The sequence below is a fragment of the Calonectris borealis genome, chromosome 7 (genome assembly GCF_964195595.1).
Source record: "Calonectris borealis chromosome 7, bCalBor7.hap1.2, whole genome shotgun sequence".
NCBI lineage: Eukaryota > Metazoa > Chordata > Aves > Procellariiformes > Procellariidae > Calonectris > Calonectris borealis.
This window is the reverse complement of record NC_134318.1, coordinates 7,278,386-7,297,841: the sequence shown is the minus strand read 5'-3', so window position 1 is coordinate 7,297,841 and position 19,456 is coordinate 7,278,386. Positions and strand designations below refer to the sequence as shown.

General features: G+C 44.2%; 3 protein-coding genes across 7 annotated transcripts in view; all 3 read left to right on the top strand.

Annotated features, from left to right (window-relative positions):
* Positions 1-537: 537 nt before the first annotated feature.
* Positions 538-3,178, top strand: SRGN (serglycin). Its single transcript, XM_075154185.1, has 3 exons — positions 538-693; positions 2,506-2,653; positions 2,830-3,178. The coding sequence occupies exons 1-3, from the start codon at positions 603-605 to the stop codon at positions 3,041-3,043; spliced, it is 453 nt and encodes a 150-aa protein (XP_075010286.1). The 5' UTR covers positions 538-602; the 3' UTR covers positions 3,044-3,178.
* A 526-nt stretch (positions 3,179-3,704) lies between these two features.
* The window catches only part of VPS26A (VPS26 retromer complex component A), a 19,268-nt gene continuing 3,516 nt past the window's right edge, over positions 3,705-19,456 (top strand). Inside the window, exons 1-10 of one of the 5 annotated variants that reach the window (XR_012674245.1) lie at positions 3,718-3,808; positions 7,080-7,229; positions 8,947-9,022; positions 11,480-11,636; positions 12,122-12,286; positions 12,754-12,860; positions 13,955-14,023; positions 14,569-14,711; positions 15,581-15,852; positions 16,598-17,346. Coding sequence is in view for 2 of the 5 variants with exons in the window: in XM_075154182.1 (XP_075010283.1) it covers positions 3,806-3,808; positions 7,080-7,229; positions 8,947-9,022; positions 11,480-11,636; positions 12,122-12,286; positions 12,754-12,860; positions 13,955-14,023; positions 14,569-14,711; positions 15,581-15,694 (984 nt within the window). In the remaining 3 variants the exon portion in view is untranslated. Of the gene's footprint in view, positions 3,809-7,079; positions 7,230-8,946; positions 9,023-11,479; positions 11,637-12,121; positions 12,287-12,753; positions 12,861-13,553; positions 13,764-13,954; positions 14,030-14,568; positions 14,712-15,580; positions 17,347-19,456 lie in introns of those variants that run through there. The other 4 variants (XM_075154182.1, XR_012674244.1, XM_075154183.1 and 1 more) reach the window with 4 other exon arrangements.
* The window catches only part of SUPV3L1 (Suv3 like RNA helicase), a 19,080-nt gene continuing 17,118 nt past the window's right edge, over positions 17,495-19,456 (top strand). The window contains exon 1 of the mRNA XM_075154178.1: positions 17,495-17,799. Coding sequence (XP_075010279.1) covers positions 17,550-17,799 — 250 coding nt within the window. The 5' untranslated portion in view covers positions 17,495-17,549. The remainder of the gene's footprint in view (positions 17,800-19,456) is intronic.

Sequence of the window (19,456 nt, the reverse complement as noted above, 5' to 3'; positions counted from 1 at the left end):
TACCGTGAATGTCTAAGATCCTGCTTTCCAAAAAAGAAAGGCATGAGATTCTTGAGATAATTTACTTTTGTGGAAAAAGATTATTTGGTGAAACTTGCACTGACCGCAAACAGGCAGCTCCTAACCCTCACCATGGACTGATGGGGGCTGGAGGCAGGGAAAATCGCTGCCGGTGCCAATGCCGAAACGCAGTTGGCTGAAAATCAGGGGACACAAAGTGTTGCTTTTTCTCTCCAGATGAAACGGCAAACGCCCCGGAGCCTGCTGAGCATCGGGCAGGCGCTGGGCGGGATGCACGCCTGGACTACAAGCTGCCGGCAGCACGCGTCTTCAGTCGGGCTGGTTGGTCCCGGGTTTGCTTTTCTCCTTGGGCAAAACTGGAGACGAAGGCAGTGGGGATTATTTTTTTTGGAGTGATGATGGCTGGGAGGCCAGAGCCCTGGACTTTTCTGTACATGTCTCGCTGCCGTCAATCAGGAAGCGGTGACGCAGGTTATGGGTTGGGTTTGAGGTTTTGGAAACCTTTTCTAAAAGTCGATCTCCTCGCCCCGTCGTATTTCTGAAGTGTGAAGCCGTGGTGAAGGCTGGTAGCGAGCAGGGGGATGCCGGCCAAAATGCAGCTCCTTATCAGATGTAACGGGAGGATTTTCCTGGCTATTTGTTTAATCCTCTTTGTGGGATACACAGCGCAAGGTAAAACGGGGCGGTTGTTCTCTCGGTAATCCTCTTTCTGGGCTATGCAGTGTAGGCCAAGTAGGCAGCCTCCGAATTTTTCAAACTGACTTTCTTCTAGGGGTAATGAGATCTACTCAGAAAACCTGTTTTGCTAACATTTTGTTTTCTGGAGGGGGAATGGTAAGAAAAGGTGCTTTTTGCTAGTGGAGCATTTCTGTGTCCCTTTCCCAGCCCCTATGAGAAAAAGACTTCATAAAATAAGTTGCTGTGTGTGGGTATGTTTTCAATACGTATATTTCAATATATTTTCTTTTAACCGGCCCTTTCATAGTGGTCTGGTTACGCGCTGTTATTCAGTTATGTAGTTACAGACAGAGTATGTAACAGTTCCCATGTCATAACTACTACGGTCTACTTTCTTGGGGGGACAGGAAAGGAAACTATTGTAAGTATGAGGAAATTAAACGGTTTATTCGGTACAGAGAAATTGCAACACACAGCACTAAAACAACTAAAAGGAAATGTTGATTCATGATGACATGTACCCTGTGGATTTGTTTCTTGTGAGGGAGAAGCGCTTTTCAAGCATGTAGAGTATGATTTGTCCCCAAACCAAGGCTGTGATAGTGATAGGCTTTCATTATGTATCTACCACTCAGAGGCTGATCTTTGAGAGATTATGGCCTGCTTTTTGTATGTTGTTTTTTGCAAATTATTCAGCTGCAGTTGTTTATTTTGTGGCCACTGTTATTACTAAAAACCTTCTTAATAATATGCTAAGAGAAGAAAAGAAGTATGAAAAAGGAATACGCTGTAAAAGCAGCAGGAAATTATAGCTGTGAGATCTTTTTTCTCTTACAAAAGAGTGTAGGAGGTAGCTGAAAGTAATCTAGTACGTTATGGAAATATATAGGGCAATAGAGAAGTGTAATTACAGAAAGATATTCCCAAAAAACCAAGAAAAAATAGGTAAAGTGCCAAGAGGGGGAAAATGCGCCAGGAGGCTTCAGAACAAATTAGTTACATGAGACCAAGAGGAAGGATGAAATGCCGCTGTTTTCATCTTTACTATGCGATCATTATTTTAACCTTTTGGTATTTTTTGAAGATCCGCTTTTCAGTGGCAGCCCCGATCAGGAACCTGGGGGCCACCAGAACCGAAACCGTGGGTTTACGTAACCCTGGGCCGTGCCTAGGAGACGCCTGAACCGTCTCTCCTCCGGTGACGTGCTCTGAGAGCCTACCTAACCCCCAAATCTGCTCCTGCGGCAGGCGGCTCTTGGCACGCCTTGAGTTTCCGACCTCCCCACCAAAACTCATCCCATTGAACTCGAAGGGGCTGAGCCGAGGCATGCAAAGCCAAAGCGGAGTCGGCTCTGACCCTCACTGGAGCCAACAGAGGAAGGGAGGGCACAGGAGCCAGCTCTCTGCGGGGGTGGCTTGTCACCAGGAGATTTTGAGATACCTCCAACAGCTTCGGAGAGAGCTGCAGGTGGCCGAGCCCGCAGATGGCCGTGCCATGCCCCGAGCTGGGGATGAGCCTTGCTGTGACGTCAGTGTGAGGCAGTGGTTTCCTGTGGGATTTCCATTTCTCATTCCTGTGGACTTCCTGGTGCCGTGTGCGAGATGCACCCAATGTCTCTGATAGCAAGGATGTCACTTAGGGTTAAGGACACTCAGGGTTAATTTAGTTTTTGGCAGTTGAGCAATCAGGGCCACACAAATCACTTTATTCCGCTCCTTTAAGCTTTATTAGGTGCTCATAAAGTTAGTAGGTCTTGGTGAATAACATCCTGGTCCCGGTGAATAACGCACGGCTGATTCGATCAGGTGCTCCGATGCAGAAGGCAAGGTACAAGAGAGTGCGATGCCGACCTGACGCCTGGTCCTCTAACTGCATCGAAGAGAAGGGGCCCTGGTTTTACATGCCCAGCGGCGGAGCCAACAGGATCCTTCCTGCCATGGCAGACCCATCCCTGTAAGTTCATTTGCCGCATATTCGTCATTAATGCTAGCACCGAAAAATGTCTGGTATTCCCATCTCGACTGTCCCGTCACAGCGTGGCTCACCCATGAGGCTTCGGTGTGTTCACTTAAGAGATAATAAACAAAATAATAAATTTTGAATAAACTAGATGCCACTCTGCGTTTCAGGATGAAGAGATACCAGGAGCTGGGTGACATATTCCCGCTCTCAGATGAGGAGTCTGGCTCCGGGTCTGATGCCGTGGTGGAATCGGAGCCAGCCTCCGGGTCAGGGCTCGGCGACGGCGATGGCTTCTCTGACGTGAAGCTGCCTGTCTTCCTAACGGGCCCGCGAGGCGGCAAGCTGAAGCACAAGCTAACGGAGGAGGATTTGCTCCTGTAGGGCTGGAGACGTCGGCTTCCTCGTGATGGCGGCGGCCTCCCTCGCCTCCCGTGCCCCTTCCCCGGTGCCTGACCCGTCGCGATGGCCACGAAGCGGTTTTAAACCAACTCCGAATCAATAAAAACTTTGCCTTAAGATCTTTATTGCTTTTGCTCACTACAAAAAATCTTTGTGCGGTCTGAACTCGCTCTTTGCTTTTTGCGGGTGGGGCAGCCATCCCCATCAGGGGAAAACAGGCTTTGGGGGCCCTGCCTGATCTGGTGGATGTTATTGTGCTCCAGGGGTAATAAATTAAAAACCTTCGTGTGGTGGGAGTCGCCTGCACTTTTACCAAGCGCAGCTAATCACGTAAAACCCGCCCGAGCGGCTGCCTCGCGCCTCCTTGCTCGTGTTTCCCTAAAAAGCACAAAATCTTCCCAAACGTTTTGGGACCACAACCGTTATTTCCTGTCAGGGAGACCCCTTGCGCTGCCGCCTCCCGGCCGCTAGGCGGCGCCCTCCCGCCGCGGCGCGCATGCGCCACCACCACCCCGACCCCTCCCGCCCCCGGGCCGGCCCTCGGCGGGCACGGAGCGGTCGGCGGCGGCGGACGGGAAGGCGGAGGGGAGGGGGGAAGGGGGCGGTCACGTGCGGCGAGGGGGGGCGTGGTGCGGCGGGGGGCGTGGCGTGGCGGGCTGTAAGGTCACATGACAGGGGCGCGGGCCGGGGCGGCTGGTGCTGGTGGCGCGCGGGGCGGGAGTCGGCGGCGGAGGGGCACGCACGATGGTGAGTGCGGGCGGGGCGGCCGTTACCGCGCCGTTAGGCGGGCTGTTACCCGCCAACCGCCGCTCCGCGCGCGCCCGCCGCCTGAGGCGGCGGCGGCCTGGCCTGGGCCGGGCCGGGCGGTGCCTCTCTCCCTCCCTCCCCACCTGTGGCTCCGGGCTGTGCGTGAGGAGAGCCGTCCCGCCGGGCGCGGTTTGCCCTCCGGTGCCGCCGGTTGTCTCTCCCCTCGCCCCCGGCCCGGCCGCGGAGCGTCCGGTGATCCCCCTTCTCCTCGCCGCCGGCCTGGCCGCCCCCTCCCCGGGCTGCGTCACGCGGCCGCGCTGCTCCCAGCCGCCCGCCTCGCCCCGAGCTGCGGCCGGGCCTGGCGGCGCCCGCTCCCGCCCCGCGCCGGGCGGGGTGGCCCCGGGAAGGGAGGCGGCGGCCTCCCCGCGGGAGCCGCTGCTGTGCGGGGCGGGCTCGGGGAAGAGCGGACAAAACAGCAGGGGCCGAGATGGCGAAAAACAAAGGTTTGGGGTGTTTTTGATGTCATTTATGGATGAAGGCTTGGGATGTTCCCCTGCTGCTCCTCCGTACCCGCATGCCCTCGCCGATACGAGGTTTAACCGTGAAACTCGGCTTCCATTTTTCCTACACAGCTGCTGTCGGGGAGGCTTTGGGAAAAGTGCATGTGTTAGTCCTGCAAACATCAGGAAATCTTTCAGCAGTCCTGTAAGGCAGCACTTAAAATGACAGTGGTTGGTAGTAATCCTTCAGGGCTGGTGAAATAGCAGCACGTCGTGCTTGGCAGGTTTGGCCTGGGCAAAGTGCTTGGTGTGCTGTGATGTATAGATTGAAAAAAAAAATTTTTTAAAGAATCAACTAGATTAATGCACTTTGGGTTTCTGAAGTATGTTGATTCCTTAATGTGTCTCTATCTCTGTTGGACATGCGAAAGCTTTTCGGGGCTCCATGTGAAGCTGAGGCTGGGATTTCTGCACCGTTTATAAGCAACTGGGAGTCCTATAGTTCCTTTTGTACAGTAGAACACATAAGGACTGAATGCAGATTGATTTCAGTCCTGATGTAGCAAAATCTTCAGCGTCCATGAAATCAAGAACATAGCCTAGCGTTTGGCCAGCTTCTGAAAACCTTAGTTCTCTGTCTTCATTTTCTTAAGCTGTAACATGGTAAGCCATATGATGGCTTTTTAAAATACTTCTTGTTTTGCATAGTTTCCCTGCAGCAGTGTCTTCGATAGCAACTGGAGGAGATACCAGCTGTTGATTATTCCATATGCCCTTGTCCTCTCTGGATGAGATCATGGCTAATCTCTAAGGGGTACAGTTGAAATACTCATACGCAGTGTCTTGAGAAGTGATGTGTTACCAATGTTAGTTCTGGCTGACTGCTTTGAACGATGGTACAGCTTCATAGTTTGGAAGGCACTGTGAGACCATCTTGTATAATGTTACTTAAAGGCAATGTGCTTCCTTGTTTGCTTGGGAGGAAAAAAGTATAAGGCTAATCTGGAGAACGAATGCAGAATTTCTGAGGAAAAAAATATGGGCATGCCCAAAAGTAATCTGTGCAACATTTTAAAATAGTCTAAAGATTTGGAATTCTTGTTGAAACTTTCTTCTCTCTCTCTCCCCCTTTCCCAGGAGCCAAAAATCAAGAATGGTTCTAGTCTGTAGTCATTAAAAAAAAAAAGTTTTATTTCTTGTTTCAGCAATTAATGCGAATATGTGCTTGGCAGAGTCTTGGAGGACAATTTGGTCTTAGTTTGACCACCTTGTTGGTCATCTGCTTCTGCTTTCCTGTGGGAATGTGAAGTAGGTATAACTAGGTTTCAGTCAGTTAAATACATTTTTGTAGATTGAACTAGGGCCACTTGCTATCTGAACAAATACGAAGTCAGTTTAGTCTTGTGTGAATTGCTGTTTTATAGCTCAAAATTGCACCATGTCTTTGCTTGACTTGTAGGGGTAAGCAAAAAGTCACTCAATGTTCCTACTGCTAGGCAGCAGCATTCAGATCAAACTTTCTTCTAGGCTTTTTGTTATTAATGCTACATCTCAAACTTCCGGTCCCCAGAACCTCTTGAAATGTGTTCTTACTCGATTTTTGAGATTAAATTGGTGAAGTGAGAATGACTGTTTCATGTATACCAAATTCATCTAGTTGAAGCGGATGCTCTCCTTTGAGAACATAGTGTAATTTCTCCAAAAAAACCCCAAATCACGCTGAATTAGTGAAGTGTTGTCTGCTTTAGTACATCAAAGCAGATTAGTGCCTAATTCTTAGGAGAAAATGTGGGCTTTTGTACTAATCTTGTTGAGTTTCCCATAGAGCCGCTAATGGGTTTTGCAGCTTCTTGTAAGGAATGTTTGTGCAAGGTCAAAGGATGGTCTCTCCTAGTTTCTTGTGTTTGGTGCTGGTCAAAAGTTCATGCCTAGGGAATGCTGTTGTAAGGTGAGGACAAACATTTAATGCTCATAATGGATTGGTGCCTGGAGCAGTATTACGGGTAAACTTGTAACATCCACTCTATCAATGGCAGAGTTGTGTAGCTAGCGTAGATTGTATGAAGAACCACTGCCCCTTGAACCTGCTAGTGCTCTCTTGATTTGCTAAGAGAACTATGGGGAGTAGGAAGAGGCAGCAAATAGAAGTCCTTATTCCCCTTCACCAACCCGGGGGATGCTTTAGGCCTTGTATTATATCCCCTGTGGTTTCTTTTCACCCTACTTTGCTCTGTTTTTCCTCCTACTTCTGATCATCCTTGTTACTGCCGTTTATGCAGTAAGTTATAGTGGGTCTAAAGCAATATGTAGTTTTTGGCATAGTATCTGAAATCCTAAGCCAGATGGAATAAATTTGTTAAAAAGACTTTTTTTTTTTTTGAAGCGTGGTTTAAAAATAATTAATTTTTTTAAAATGAAATCGGTGATTGGAAACTTTGCAGTGACAGAAACCAGAGTTGTGTTTGCAACAGTAACGTTTTAAATATTTGTTAGTATTTTAGTGTAGTAGTAATAATGATGATTACGCTATGTACTTTTTTATAAACATATTTTGTAAGAGCTGTCGCTGCTTGTTACTGACCTGATCTCAATTATTTGCTAGATGAACAACTATCTTTTGTCATCGCTATTTCTTGGGTCTCTAATACATAAGAGCTTTGTAACTTCATGGGAGCACAAATCTTTTTCCCCAATGTATAGCTGCAGGTAAATACCATATTTAAAATGGAGTGTCCGCTGTGTAGTAACTTATCTGATTCTTGTTATTCCAGAGTTTTCTTGGAGGCTTTTTTGGTCCTGTTTGTGAGATTGATGTTATTCTTAATGATGCTGAAACACGAAAACCAGCAGAAATCAAAACAGAAGATGGTAAAGTAGAAAAGCATTTTCTCTTCTATGATGGAGAATCTGTTTCGGGAAAGGTAAACTTTTTTTTTTAAAGTGACTATTACTGTACTGATTCTGGCATGCAGATGCATATAGGAAGTTAAATGAAAAACTGATATAAGCAAGAGCTGCAATTTCAGCTTTTGTTGTTATTGAAAGAGGAAACAGTGTTTTCCTATATGTGATCTTTTTCACCATAGTCATTCAGGCAGCTGATGAAACTGAATGTTTTGAACAATAGCTGTTTATTTGTATTTATGAGTAAGCTTTTTGTGCAACAGTGTGCAATCCTATCGTTGCTTCTGACAAGAAAACTATTCCAGACTGGATCCCCCTGCTTCCCCTTCCCCTTGAACTCCAAAATCCACAACCTGACACATGTAACAGTAATTTTTGGCTGGTGCAGCCAACCTGCTTTGCATATCCTGAAGTTAAGCCTTAACGTTTCGTGCCCTGAAGTGGTTTCTGGAATTGCATCAGAGGAGCAACATATTAAGTTCAGCTGGCTGCTGAGTCAACACGAGTTTTTCTTGTTGGAAAAAAAATGAAGTTGAGATTGCCAGAGGGATTCCTCTACTTTTAGTATTGCACCTAGGAGCTCCTTGCCATCACTCTGGTTTTACTGGAGCCATTCTCATTCTCTGAATATTTCTGTTATGATTTGCTTTTCTTCCAAGAAACCTGAGCCAGGTATTGGGTTCTGAGATTGACTTCTAAATACTTACTAATCTTGACTGACCTATTGTCACTGGGTATCTTCCTGCTCTTAAGATACCTTTCCATGCTAAGATCTTGGTTCTCTAGAAAGGTCCTTTCATGGATGTGAAACTCTGACAAGATGGGCCTCAAACTCAGGAAACTGAGGGAACTAGCATTCGTATGTTCACTGGGCTGAGCACTTCTGGCTTGTATCAGCAATGCCTGAGAGGTGCCTGATGAGTTTTAGCAAACACAAGCACAGTGGGATGAGGAGGTTTGGAAGACCAGTAATTTATTGGACAACTTCACCCTACCTCTCTCCTCCTTTTCACCACAAAGGTAGATGATTCAAGTGGTTTATGTCCTACTCGGATATCAGCGATGTACTGGATTTTAAGGTACAGGAATTTCTGTGGTCATCGCTACCTCATAAGGAAATGTTATATATGCTTGATATTTACGTGTTTCCATAGAAAGTAACCTTATGGAATCTTTTCTTGCGAGGCAAGGTCAGATAGTGAAAATCAAATTCACAAATGCAGATCTTGATAGTAGGTTTCATTATCTGTTATTTTTCATTGACTTCTCTAACACCAATACTTAGCTATCTGCTGAGGAAGGGACTTAAGTTCACTTGACTTGAAAGGAATGCATCTCATGGCAGCTGTTTTTTGGGCTTCCAGATATGACTGTCAGAAGATGCTTTGAGGCTCTCTACCTTCAAAGATGGCAAGGGGGTCACGACTGGCTTAGGCGAACTCTACTGAAGCTCTAGCTTAGATTCTTAATTTTGGGACTCGAAAGTTTCAAGCTTGCTTATTAAATTCAGTCTCGTGGATGATTAGATTTTTCTGAAATGCTTTAGTGGCAGCTGGATAATGCTTAATTTATTAATCAACTGTTTGGTTTGCTTGCCTTCAAGCTTAGTGCTGTTAAGAAGAGGTCTCAGTTTTGACAGGCATGTAGTAATGTACTTTCTTTTTTACTAAGATCGTGTATTAGAGTGAAAGTGTTGAAAAGTTTTAACTGGTGTTTTTTTTTTTGCCTTGGTAGGTGAACATCTCCTTTAGGCAGCTTGGGAAGAGACTAGAGCACCAAGGGATTAGAATTGAATTTGTAGGACAAATTGGTGAGTTTTGAAGCTATAAAAGGGATGTTAGGTGCGTGTGGTTTATGGAACTTTGCACTTGTGACTGTCAGCAGTTTGGCTCAAACATTGCAACCTGATCGGGTTAGTGGATGACAAGTGCCAAAAGGCGGTTGTATCCTACTCATTTTAATGCAAGTGATGGACAAATTTGTGCTAGTCAGAAAATGTTTGGGAGGGAAGATACGTACATGTGAGGGAGAACTGGGATGGTGAGTATTCCGTCTGTCTCAGACTGGTTAAGAGTTTGATTAAGAACCACTTGAGATTTCTAAACACTAAACTTGTGAGTGTGGTATATGTGATTTCTGCTTCATATATTTCAGACTATTCATTTTTAACTTAAACACAGTCTTCCCTCTCACTATAAGTGATGAATGACCCTGATGTAAAAAGCAAAATCAGAGCACTTGATTATTTTTTTTCTGCTTATGCCTTGTTTTGCCTGTGTTTAAGGTTCCAAGCCAAAATATCAGGTGTAACTACTGTTCCAGACTTCTAATTCTTGTCTTTAATTCTTGCTCTGAAAGAGAATCGGCGTAAAAAAGAAATGATGGGGCATTCTATAGGAAAACACTTCTAAAATAATTCTTCGGTGGTTGGTTTTCTAAAACACATTTTCATACTGTTAACATAAAATAGTATTGAAGCTTCAGAGGATCTCTGTGCTTTTTAGCAAGATAATGTGGTATTGATGTTAAAAATGTAATTTTCTTATAACTCTATCTGAGTCTGGTTAGATTTGAACTATAAAGAATCTCGATCACGTCTAACTTCTTACCACTCGAGGTAACTTCTGCACCCTTAGGCTGATTCCTTCCTTCTGTTAGAGGGCTGTTTGCATTATTGTCCCTGTTGGAAGTAACTCTTCACGTTTCAGCCAAATACAATCGACTTTGATTGGAATTTCACAAATTCTCTATTTCCGATCAGTCAGTAGGCTCCAGTACCCTATGTCTGACCTGTTACGTAGCAGGTAGGACTGAGTTCTGACACCTGCTGCTTTATGCTTTGAGGCTTTGATCGGTGGGGCTGTAAAAACAAACTTTCAGAAGAAAGCAGCAGTGTGATGGGAATGAGGCATTTAGAGGAAGGGGAAAAAACAGAGCTCTCATATGTCAGCTTCATTTAGTCTGTTGTCCTCTAATAGCTGTACAGGCTGTTCTTCATCTACTCTGCATAAATTTTATTCTCAGAATGACTTTAATTTGATGTAGTGTTTCTTGAATTTTGTGTGTTTCTGGGACTTCCCATTGTGCTACCATTTAGAAATCCTCAGAGTTATGCAGAAGGGGTTTAAGCTACTGCTTTTGTACTTGTCCATGTTTTCTTGCATCCTTTCAAGTTTTAATATAGTAATACAAAAAGCATCCCAGTAGTGTGATCTGTCTCTGCACTACTTGGAGACTAGCTCCAACTGCACGTCAAAGACATATTTTAAACCAACTCTTGGAGTGCAACTTTTCTGACTGGCACAAAAAGTATTGGATATGCAACAGTAAATAAACTTTGTATTACATAAATGCTTGTCATAGCAAACAAAGTACACCTTAGATAATTTGTAGTCATATTAGAAAATAAGCAGTTACTAGTTAGTGTCAGTTTCTACCAAATTGGCAATAATAAACTGTGGAGTTGGTGTGTTTAGTTCATTTTTTCTTTTCTGAAATGCTTCAGTCTCTGTAAAACCAACTACCACTAATGTTCTTAGCTGATATTTTCAGTTGTGAATTGTAGAGAAGCTTGTTTTTATATACTAAGGTGTTTGGATTTTTTTTTGGTAATGTTAATTTTTTCTAATTTTCTAAGTTTGTATCTCGGTGAGAATTGCATGACATAGGTCTAGGGACACTGGTCTGGGGACAGGAGATGCCGTTGCTAAGAAACTGGTGTGTCTGTGCATATATATTAAGAACTTGTTTCTAAATGACTGACTTAGACCAGTGGTCATAACAAGCCATTTGATTGTAGACTAGTAGTAATAATAAACCTATTTGATAGGTGTTGTTAATCTCTGGGAGACCAGTTGGGATCACTGGCCTGTCCTAAATGAGCCAGTCTTGATGCTGCTTAAATTTTATCCCTTCAGCAATAAATGCTGGAAGCCAAAACCAGGCAATGCTAATTACAGAGAATGCAAGGCAAGAAGTACTTATTAAAGCTAGCTAAACTGTCTTTAAAAAAAGATGCCATGCTCGTGAAGCTTCAAATATGTGTTCTGTTCATGGCAGTTAGCTCTTTAGGAATGCTTATGGTAGGTTGCTGAAACTGAAGATAACTTTGAAAAACTGGATAAAACATTTGGTCAAGTACATGTAACTTAAATCAAGTTAATGGCTTCTGTTGTCCTCTCCCACCTGCTTCTGCCAAATTAGAGACAGTTTTATTTGCTAAAAATAAACACTGAAACATGTTTTCCTTTAACTTCCTCAACTTCAGAACTCTTCAATGACAAAAGCAATACTCATGAATTTGTGAACTTAGTGAAAGAACTGGCCTTACCTGGAGAACTGACCCAAAATAGAAGCTATGACTTCGAATTCATGCAGGTTGAAAAGCCATATGAATCCTACATTGGTGCCAATGTCAGACTGAGGTTTGTAACTGTTAAGCCTTCTCTCCCTTCCTTCCCTGCAGCAAATTAATAATTTAGCAATTATGCTGCCCCCTCCCCCCACTTCCCCCTTTTGGATTTCAAATCAGACATGTAACAGCCAGTAGCTAGTGTGCCTTGATTGAAGTTGTTGAGATCGTGTTATGATGTAGCCTTTTCTATGTTATTTGGAATTGCTCAGTGTTGTTTGTGTAGATAAAATTCTTTCAGTTCAATCAAGTGAAGACAGTCCATGTGTCTCCATGTGTCTCCTTTTAAAAACAAAACAAAACCCCACAACCAAAGAAAACACCACCACATTTCTACCTATAAGTGTTTTCTCATGTATTTTGGTGTCTTATTCTTTTCTGCTTAGTCTTAAGAGAACCTACTCTTAACTTTCAAAGAATACCTGTACTTCAGAACATAAGGGCTTTTATTTTTGCAATTCTGAATAATTATGGCTAATGTGGTGGCTTTCTTCCTAGGTATTTTCTAAAAGTGACAATAGTGAGACGGCTCTCAGACTTGGTGAAAGAATATGATCTGATTGTTCACCAGCTTGCTACGTACCCAGATGTAAACAACTCCATTAAAATGGAAGTAGGCATTGAAGACTGTCTTCATATAGAGTTTGAATACAATAAGTCAAAGTAAGTGTCACTTAGAACAAAACACATTCAAGTAGATATCTTGGGATAAAAAGGTAGAGTATGTAATATTTGATGAACAACCTGGTATGTGGGGACTTAAAATGTAAAGCAACATTTTCGATGATTATTGTGTTGAGCTGTTTGCTTACTGATTACACAACAGCCTTTTTTGAGGAATACTTGTCTGTTCTGCCTTCAGTACTAATAGGAAGGTCACTAGCAAATATTTAAGACTTGATTTCTGCATTTATGCTTTTTCAATATAACTATAGTACTTTCTTTACTAATACTGCAATGATGAAAAGGTGCTAATTGCACTGGTCTGGCTGAGATGCTTAGCTGAGTGGGGAAGTAAGCTCTAAGTAATTAACAGGCAGATAAGGTAACTACCTGTATAACTTATATTCAAGAAGGTGTAAAAGTTGTGTTTATTCCTTAATGAAAACCCGCATTCTGTTCTTTTAAAGGTATCACTTAAAGGATGTGATTGTTGGAAAAATTTACTTCCTCTTAGTGAGAATAAAAATTCAGCACATGGAGTTGCAGCTGATCAAAAAGGAGATTACTGGAATTGGTAAGAGAAACAAAGTCCAAAAGAAATGGCGACTTGTACGCTGGTTGAGCCTTATGCAAATCTGGAGAGTGAAGTCAATAGTTGCAGCTTTGGCTAAACCGATGCTCCATGTGCTTCTTTCTCACCGGTTTTCTCAATGGTTTGACTACCATTTGCATTTTGTGCTTTGATAGTCATACTTAGTAGTCAACATTGTCAGTCTGTAGCATTGTTCTGGGATTGTGACTGTTGGGCTAGCTTCACAAACGTGAACCATTGTAAATGGAACTTGGGCATGAATGTGCAGCAGCTTAATCAGCCTTGATAGATAATGAACAAAAGAAAAGGTGTAAAATGCATCCTGATGACCCCCTTGCCTCTGCAGAGATTAGCTGGTGAAGTGGGCTTGGTAAAGATTAGAATGAATCTCTCATGTTCTAGAAATGTCACTTTCAGTCAGCCTAAAACGAGTATGATGGAAATATCAAAAGGCTTTGAAGCAGAAATAGCTTGATTGTTGCAGATCAGGCTTGTACACCCTGGAACTAGGAAGGCAGTGAGAGGCTGTGGCTCATGACTTCATTCCCCAGTGGCTAGTGAGCTGCTTGTGTGGAGAATGAGGAAGCCTCCGTAGCAACAGAGGAAGGGCAGAAAGCTCTACTTTTATTTTTGGCTTTTGTGGCTAAATTAGGTACTCTTGTTTCTTCATCCTAGGCTCTGAAGAAAGGTGGCTCTTGTGCTGGGTGATAGCCCTTCAGGCTTCTAGTCCGATCATGGCCTGGCAGTATCAGTCGCTAGCACTGCCGACCAAACTGTTCCACAAGTCCTACCCTGCATGCTTGTCCCTTATTTAAAGCCTGCATACCCAGGGTTCCTTTGAAGCACTGGCTGCTGCCTTTTCTGCATCAGCGTGGGGAGGAGAGAGTAAGAAATAGATGCTCTGCCTGAGAGAGAGTTTTGCTTGCTTTAGCTCTGTGTAACTTATATGCAAGACAAAGGCAAGAAATGCAGTGTTGTGCAATTTAAATGCTGCAGAGTAGAAATTGCTGTGATAAAGCTTTGTAAATGTTTAAAACTGAAGCGTGTGTTCTCACAGTGAAAACTTGTTTCACCAGGACCCAGCACCACAACAGAGACTGAAACCATTGCAAAGTATGAAATAATGGATGGTGCACCAGTTAAAGGTAAATAACTGTGCTTGTTTTAAAGGGTAAGCATTTTGAGTTACAACTATATTTAAAAAAAAGTCTGGAGGAAAAGAAATGACTTGTATACATTTTTCTTGGAGAAACCACACTTCTCCTTAGGTTGCTGAAATGGTAGCGGATTTTCCTATTCAAAGCAGACATTATTATTGACCTAGGGCATTTCACTTGGGATCCTAGTAATTCTTACCCTTATTTACCTTTGGAAATTCTACGACTGATCCTTTTATCACTTTGGTTCAAACCTGACTCCATGGTGTAGACCCGCTCTAGAGAGTTCAAGATACTGATCCTTTTGTCTTGCCTGGCTACCATGCTTCCACTGAGAAAGTGTTCCCACTTTGGATTTCACGCTTGCCTCTGCTCAGTGTTATGTTTGTGATGGCTTTTGGTGTGTTTTTTTTTCTTTAACCAAGGAAGGGGCACACACAGTGCTTGTGAAACTGCCTTTATTTTGTATGTTTTCTGAAACTACATTAATGACATCCAGTTTTAAGAAACTAATTGAAACTTTTTTTTTTAAGGTGAATCAATTCCTATAAGACTATTCTTAGCAGGCTATGACCCAACTCCAACAATGAGGGATGTGAACAAAAAATTTTCAGTGAGGTACTTCTTAAATCTAGTGCTTGTGGATGAAGAAGACAGACGATACTTCAAACAGCAGGTACGGTCTATAGGAATCTTGTTGCAGAATTATCTGGGCTGTTGTACATACTGCTTTGAACGTTCAGTACATTAGAAGCCACGTGTGCTTCATGTATGGCATAAGCGTTTCTGCTGGCAAGCGTATTGGAAGCTGTATAGAAAATGTTAGCTTGCAGAAAGGAACTGGGGGGATGATGGATACTGTTCAGCAAGGATAGGATGCTCAGTGCCGTAGAACAACCTTGCACTGTGAATATCCGGATAAAACACTTTGTGGGTAAAATGAGCTACAGGTGCATTTGTTTGCTTGCTTTCTTAACCTGCTGCAGAGGGATTTCCCCTCCCAGCATTAGCCCAGGTTCAAAATTGTAACAAGGGCTGAGACATTTGACTGAAAACGTAACCCCAGTTGAGGTCATGCTGAGGAAAGGAATAGCGAAAAGGGTCACTGGAATGAAGCTATGTGGATTAGATCAGAATCTTCGTTTTAAAGAATAGACAAGGCAGTGTAATTAAACATGGAAAACAAAAGATAACTGGAGCATATAGTGGCTATGATGGGCTTTGGATTTTGAGAAGAGGAGAAACAAAAACTTCTTGGATCCTTTAATACTATCAAAGTTGGGAGTAGGATTGTTAAGGAAGAGGTGACTGCTCAAGACAGATAAAGGTAAGTGTTCAGGCAGTAACTAAATATATTGTGTCATCTTTTTGTTACTTTCCTATGTACTGCACTGTTCTGTAAGTGATGGGGATGCAGAGTTTTGTGTGGTGTGTTTTGTGCCCCCCCAGTCCCCCAAAGTCTTTGCCTATAAAGAACTTAAGATACTCGATTCTGCTGGCTTAATGGTAAATGGTGGTTTCAAAAGTGTTTGCTTCCTCAAATAGGAAATAATTTTATGGAGAAAAGCCCCTGAGAAGCTGAGGAAACTACGAACAAACTTTCACCAGCGTTTTGAATCTCCAGAATCACAAGCGTCTGCTGAGCAACCCGAAATGTGAACTGGTATAAGGTGAAAAACTTTGCGATGCTTCAGCAGGTTAAAGATGGCAGCAGCCTGTGGGAAAAGAAGGCCAAAATTCCCATTACAACTGTCTTCCTTCATCTTGCAGTGCTGCATTTACCATACTACTAAAGCGTTCTTCAGTTAAACATTCAAGTATGTATATACATTTAAAATAAAGTGCTTTCTCAAACACTGGAACTTTCTTAAGCTACTATTTTATACTGCACATTTACTTTTATTTGATAATGTTATATGCACTTGGATATGCATAAGCTTAAATCTAGTTATTTCCATGCATGATAGGCTGGTATATTTGATTTTTGCTGATCACCTATACAGTTTAGACTAAAGCATTTCCCTTCTCTCATGTTGTTTATTGCATGTTTCTTTTCAATGTTGCTTATTTGCATTTGTTTTGTTTTGAAACTACAATAAGACACAATGACTAAATCACACTAAAAATCGAGTTTTGCGGTGAATTTGTCCTAAGACTTCTAATTACTACGTTAGACAGGGTTTAACTGAAACTGCATGTATATGCACTGTGACTATGATAACTGTGGAGCCTTCAGACACCTTACCAAGGTTTCTAAGAAGCTTTGAGTCTGCCAGTAGCAAAGAATGTTAGGAAGCCTCCCTGCCCTCCCTCCCCCAGTTCTCTCTGCCACACTTCTCCAAGCCTTGCGTGCGAGTCACTCCTGACTTCCGGGGGTTCGTTGCCCAGTAACTAGTGACTGTAGAGATGTTGTCATGATTTCACCTTCAGGTGGTCAGCGGGTAAAGTATTTGAACGTAATTATCTCTTATTGATGAAATGGATGCTGATAACATTGATTATTTCGCAAATACACGAAACTATGTGGTTCCTCCTGGCTTCATGCTTCCACTGTCTTCACAGTCTGTCTCCTGGCTGTCCTGAGAGGAGAGGCAAAGCGCCCTCAAGGGACATCCTCCTCCTAGCCCATCTGGGCCCCTTATGAGGGCAAACAAGCTTTTTGTGGTCTTCTGGAAAGGTATTTTGGAGCCAGGCAAGCCTTAAAACTGTTAGAAGCTTGTCTGGCACAGCAGATTGTTTGTCTTAATCATCTCGTATGCATTTAGTGTTTGAAGAAACGGCTCAAAGGAGTTAGCCTCCATCTGTTCACAGCTGAGCACGTGGTCTGTGACCGGATGCGGGGCTTGGGCATCCAGCGCAGCCCGCTGTGCGGAAGGCTACTTGCGCTTGTAGTTCACTTGGCCTTTAAACCAAGACTTCTCAACTCCGGTGCAAGTGTCATTGGTAACCTTACTTTATGAGTAAGTAAATAATCCAATTACATTTCTGTAAGAACTGTTTTATTACTGTGGCACTTTGATAAAGCAGACAAAGACTCTGTGTACTTTATGCTAGGATACGTCCAACGCGGATATCTTTGAATGAGAGCAAATTTAACTCCCTCATGTAAGTGCCTGTTCAGAAATTTAAAGAATAAAGTAAAAAGCCAAATATTTTCATGGTCACTTGCATGTTGTAATCTGGAAATGATTCCAAGAGATTTTGAAAACTTGATTGTATTTAACCAGCCTCAGATTGTGCAACCATGTATAATAAACGGGAAGCGTACTGAGCTGCTATTTGAATTATTAAAATAGCTGTATTCTCACTAACATCTGGGTCGTCTTTGTTGATCGGCTCCGCCCTTCGCTCACCGGGCGGCCATGGCGCGGCCTCTGACGCCGTTCCTGCCCTCTGGCGCCGCGGCCGCTTCCGGCAGGGGGGCGGTGCTGCGCATGCGCGGCCGAGGGCCGTCGGTCGGTCGCCGCGCGATGACGCGAGAGCCTCGCGCCGCCGCCGCTGCCCTTGGCTGCCGATGAGGCGGTGCGCGTGGCCGCTGCTGCGGCTCCCGGCGCGCGCGGGGCTCGTCCTCCGCCATGGGGAGGCCGCCGCCGCCCGCCTGCGCCTCGCCGCCGCCGCCGCCTCCTCCTCTTCCTCCTCAGTCGGCGGGGACGGCAGCTCCCGGGCTCCCGACACCTCTCTCTTCGTGCCCGTGCCGCTGAAGCCCGTCGGCGATGCGGCCGGGGAAGACGTGGGCGCCGAGCTCACGCGGCCCCTCGACAAGGGTGAGTGCGGGCGGCCGTGAGGCGGCGGCGGCCGTCGGGCAGGGACCGTGAGGCGGCGGCGGGAGGGGGCGGCGCGGGCCTTGCCCGCCGTCTTCCCGCCGGGACCGGAGGCGTGCTGCCCCTCTGCCCCCACCTGCGGGGCTGGGCCCTCCTGAGGGCTGAGGCGAATTGGCGGGCTCCTGTAGGCGGGCGTCGTCTGCGTCCCCCGCGGGGCCCGCCGGTCCCTAAGGGTTGTTTGCTGGGGTTTTCTCTCCTGAGAGCAGGGGGCTTTCCTTGCGGCTTGTCCGACCGCCGTAGCAGCTCGTGCCCGCGAAGGTGAAAGCGGGATACAAGCTGCCGGTGAGGTAATACGAACGACAGTGAGGTTTTTACCAAGGCATGCTCTGTGCGGAGGAAAAATCTGTTGGCCTAGTTCCTCCACTCCCTATTTCGGCGCAGTCAGGATAAAGGGGCTTGGCGTGAGGGCAGGTCCCACAGCTAAACTGAAATCTTGTGGCATTCCGAAGCCATGACTGTGTTTGAACTTAGAAGTCATCGTTTTCTCAAATATTGGTGTTGCAGACAGAAGAGCATCGTCTGTGTGTGAATGTACCTAGATCAAAATCGGGCGAAGCGTTCAGTGTTTCTGGTTATTGGCCATCAGCGTTAGAAACTTCAGTTTAACAGTGCAGGTCTGTTTGTGTATTCTTGGGTTTGCATATCTTAAAGTATGAGCAAGTGAATGTTAAGTGTAGGTTTCTGTATTAACTGGGAAAGCTGTGTCAAGAACTGTCTGCTTCAGTGCTCTCTGTTATGAGAGCCGCTGAGTATGTCAAAAGCAGAATAGGAGTTTGAACTTCAGTCTTGAAGTAAAATAACATCTTTCTCAATGTTTTATGTTTCTCTTTTATGTATCTGCTAGGTATATATACTGTCATTTTACTTTACACATTAATTTTTTGATATTTAAGTGGAAGCAGAGAAGAAATTCTGTTGTTGGCCTTTAGATGCTCTACACTTCTGTTCTTTGATGTCTTTATATGTAATTACATCTCAAGAATCATTGAGTGAGTTGTAACTGCTTTTTCAGTGTTTTCTTTAATTATAAACCATACATCCTGTTCATTCTTCATCCGTGTTCAGTATTCTGCTCAGGAATGGTCTTATTTTATCTAGCTGTGCCAGAACACTGTATTTAAAGACTCGATAAATAAGTAACAAGTTCTTGCTCCTTTTGATGTTTGATGATCCCAAAGCATTGAGGGTGTAAGTGTAAACTTTTTTCTTTACGTGTTCTCCTAATTGAGTGTTCTGATGGCATATTATTTGTATTAACCCCAGGTATAGGAAACATGAGAAAATGATCTTAACTTGTTCACAGCCCTTGAGAAAAGAATACCTGGCCCTGGCAGCTAAAAAGCCTAGCTAGGAGGAAAAATCCTGAACAGCTGTAATGCAAAAAAATCTGTGTTGTTTTCAGACTTGTCTTTGAGTGTCAGCTTAAATTAGTAGTGCATTCCTCAGATGCCAATAAGTATGGATGGTGGCATCTTACTTGTACATTATTCGTTGTGTCGTTTATTAGATAAGCGGTTATGTTGGATTTCTTCAAAGTTACAACTGAAATGCTCTGGGAAAATAAATGTAGATTCTCTTTGGTCTCTGCTAAATTGTTGAG

Excerpts from the sequence above, each read along its gene's own strand:
- SRGN (XM_075154185.1), top strand. The coding sequence starts at position 603 with ATGCCGGCCAAAATGCAGCTCCTTATCAGATGTAACGGGAGGATTTTC. Across the intron at positions 694-2,505 it reads TGTGGGATACACAGCGCAAG|GTGCTCCGATGCAGAAGGCA; the intron begins GTAAAACGGGGC and ends TGATTCGATCAG. Across the intron at positions 2,654-2,829 it reads GCCATGGCAGACCCATCCCT|GATGAAGAGATACCAGGAGC; the intron begins GTAAGTTCATTT and ends TCTGCGTTTCAG.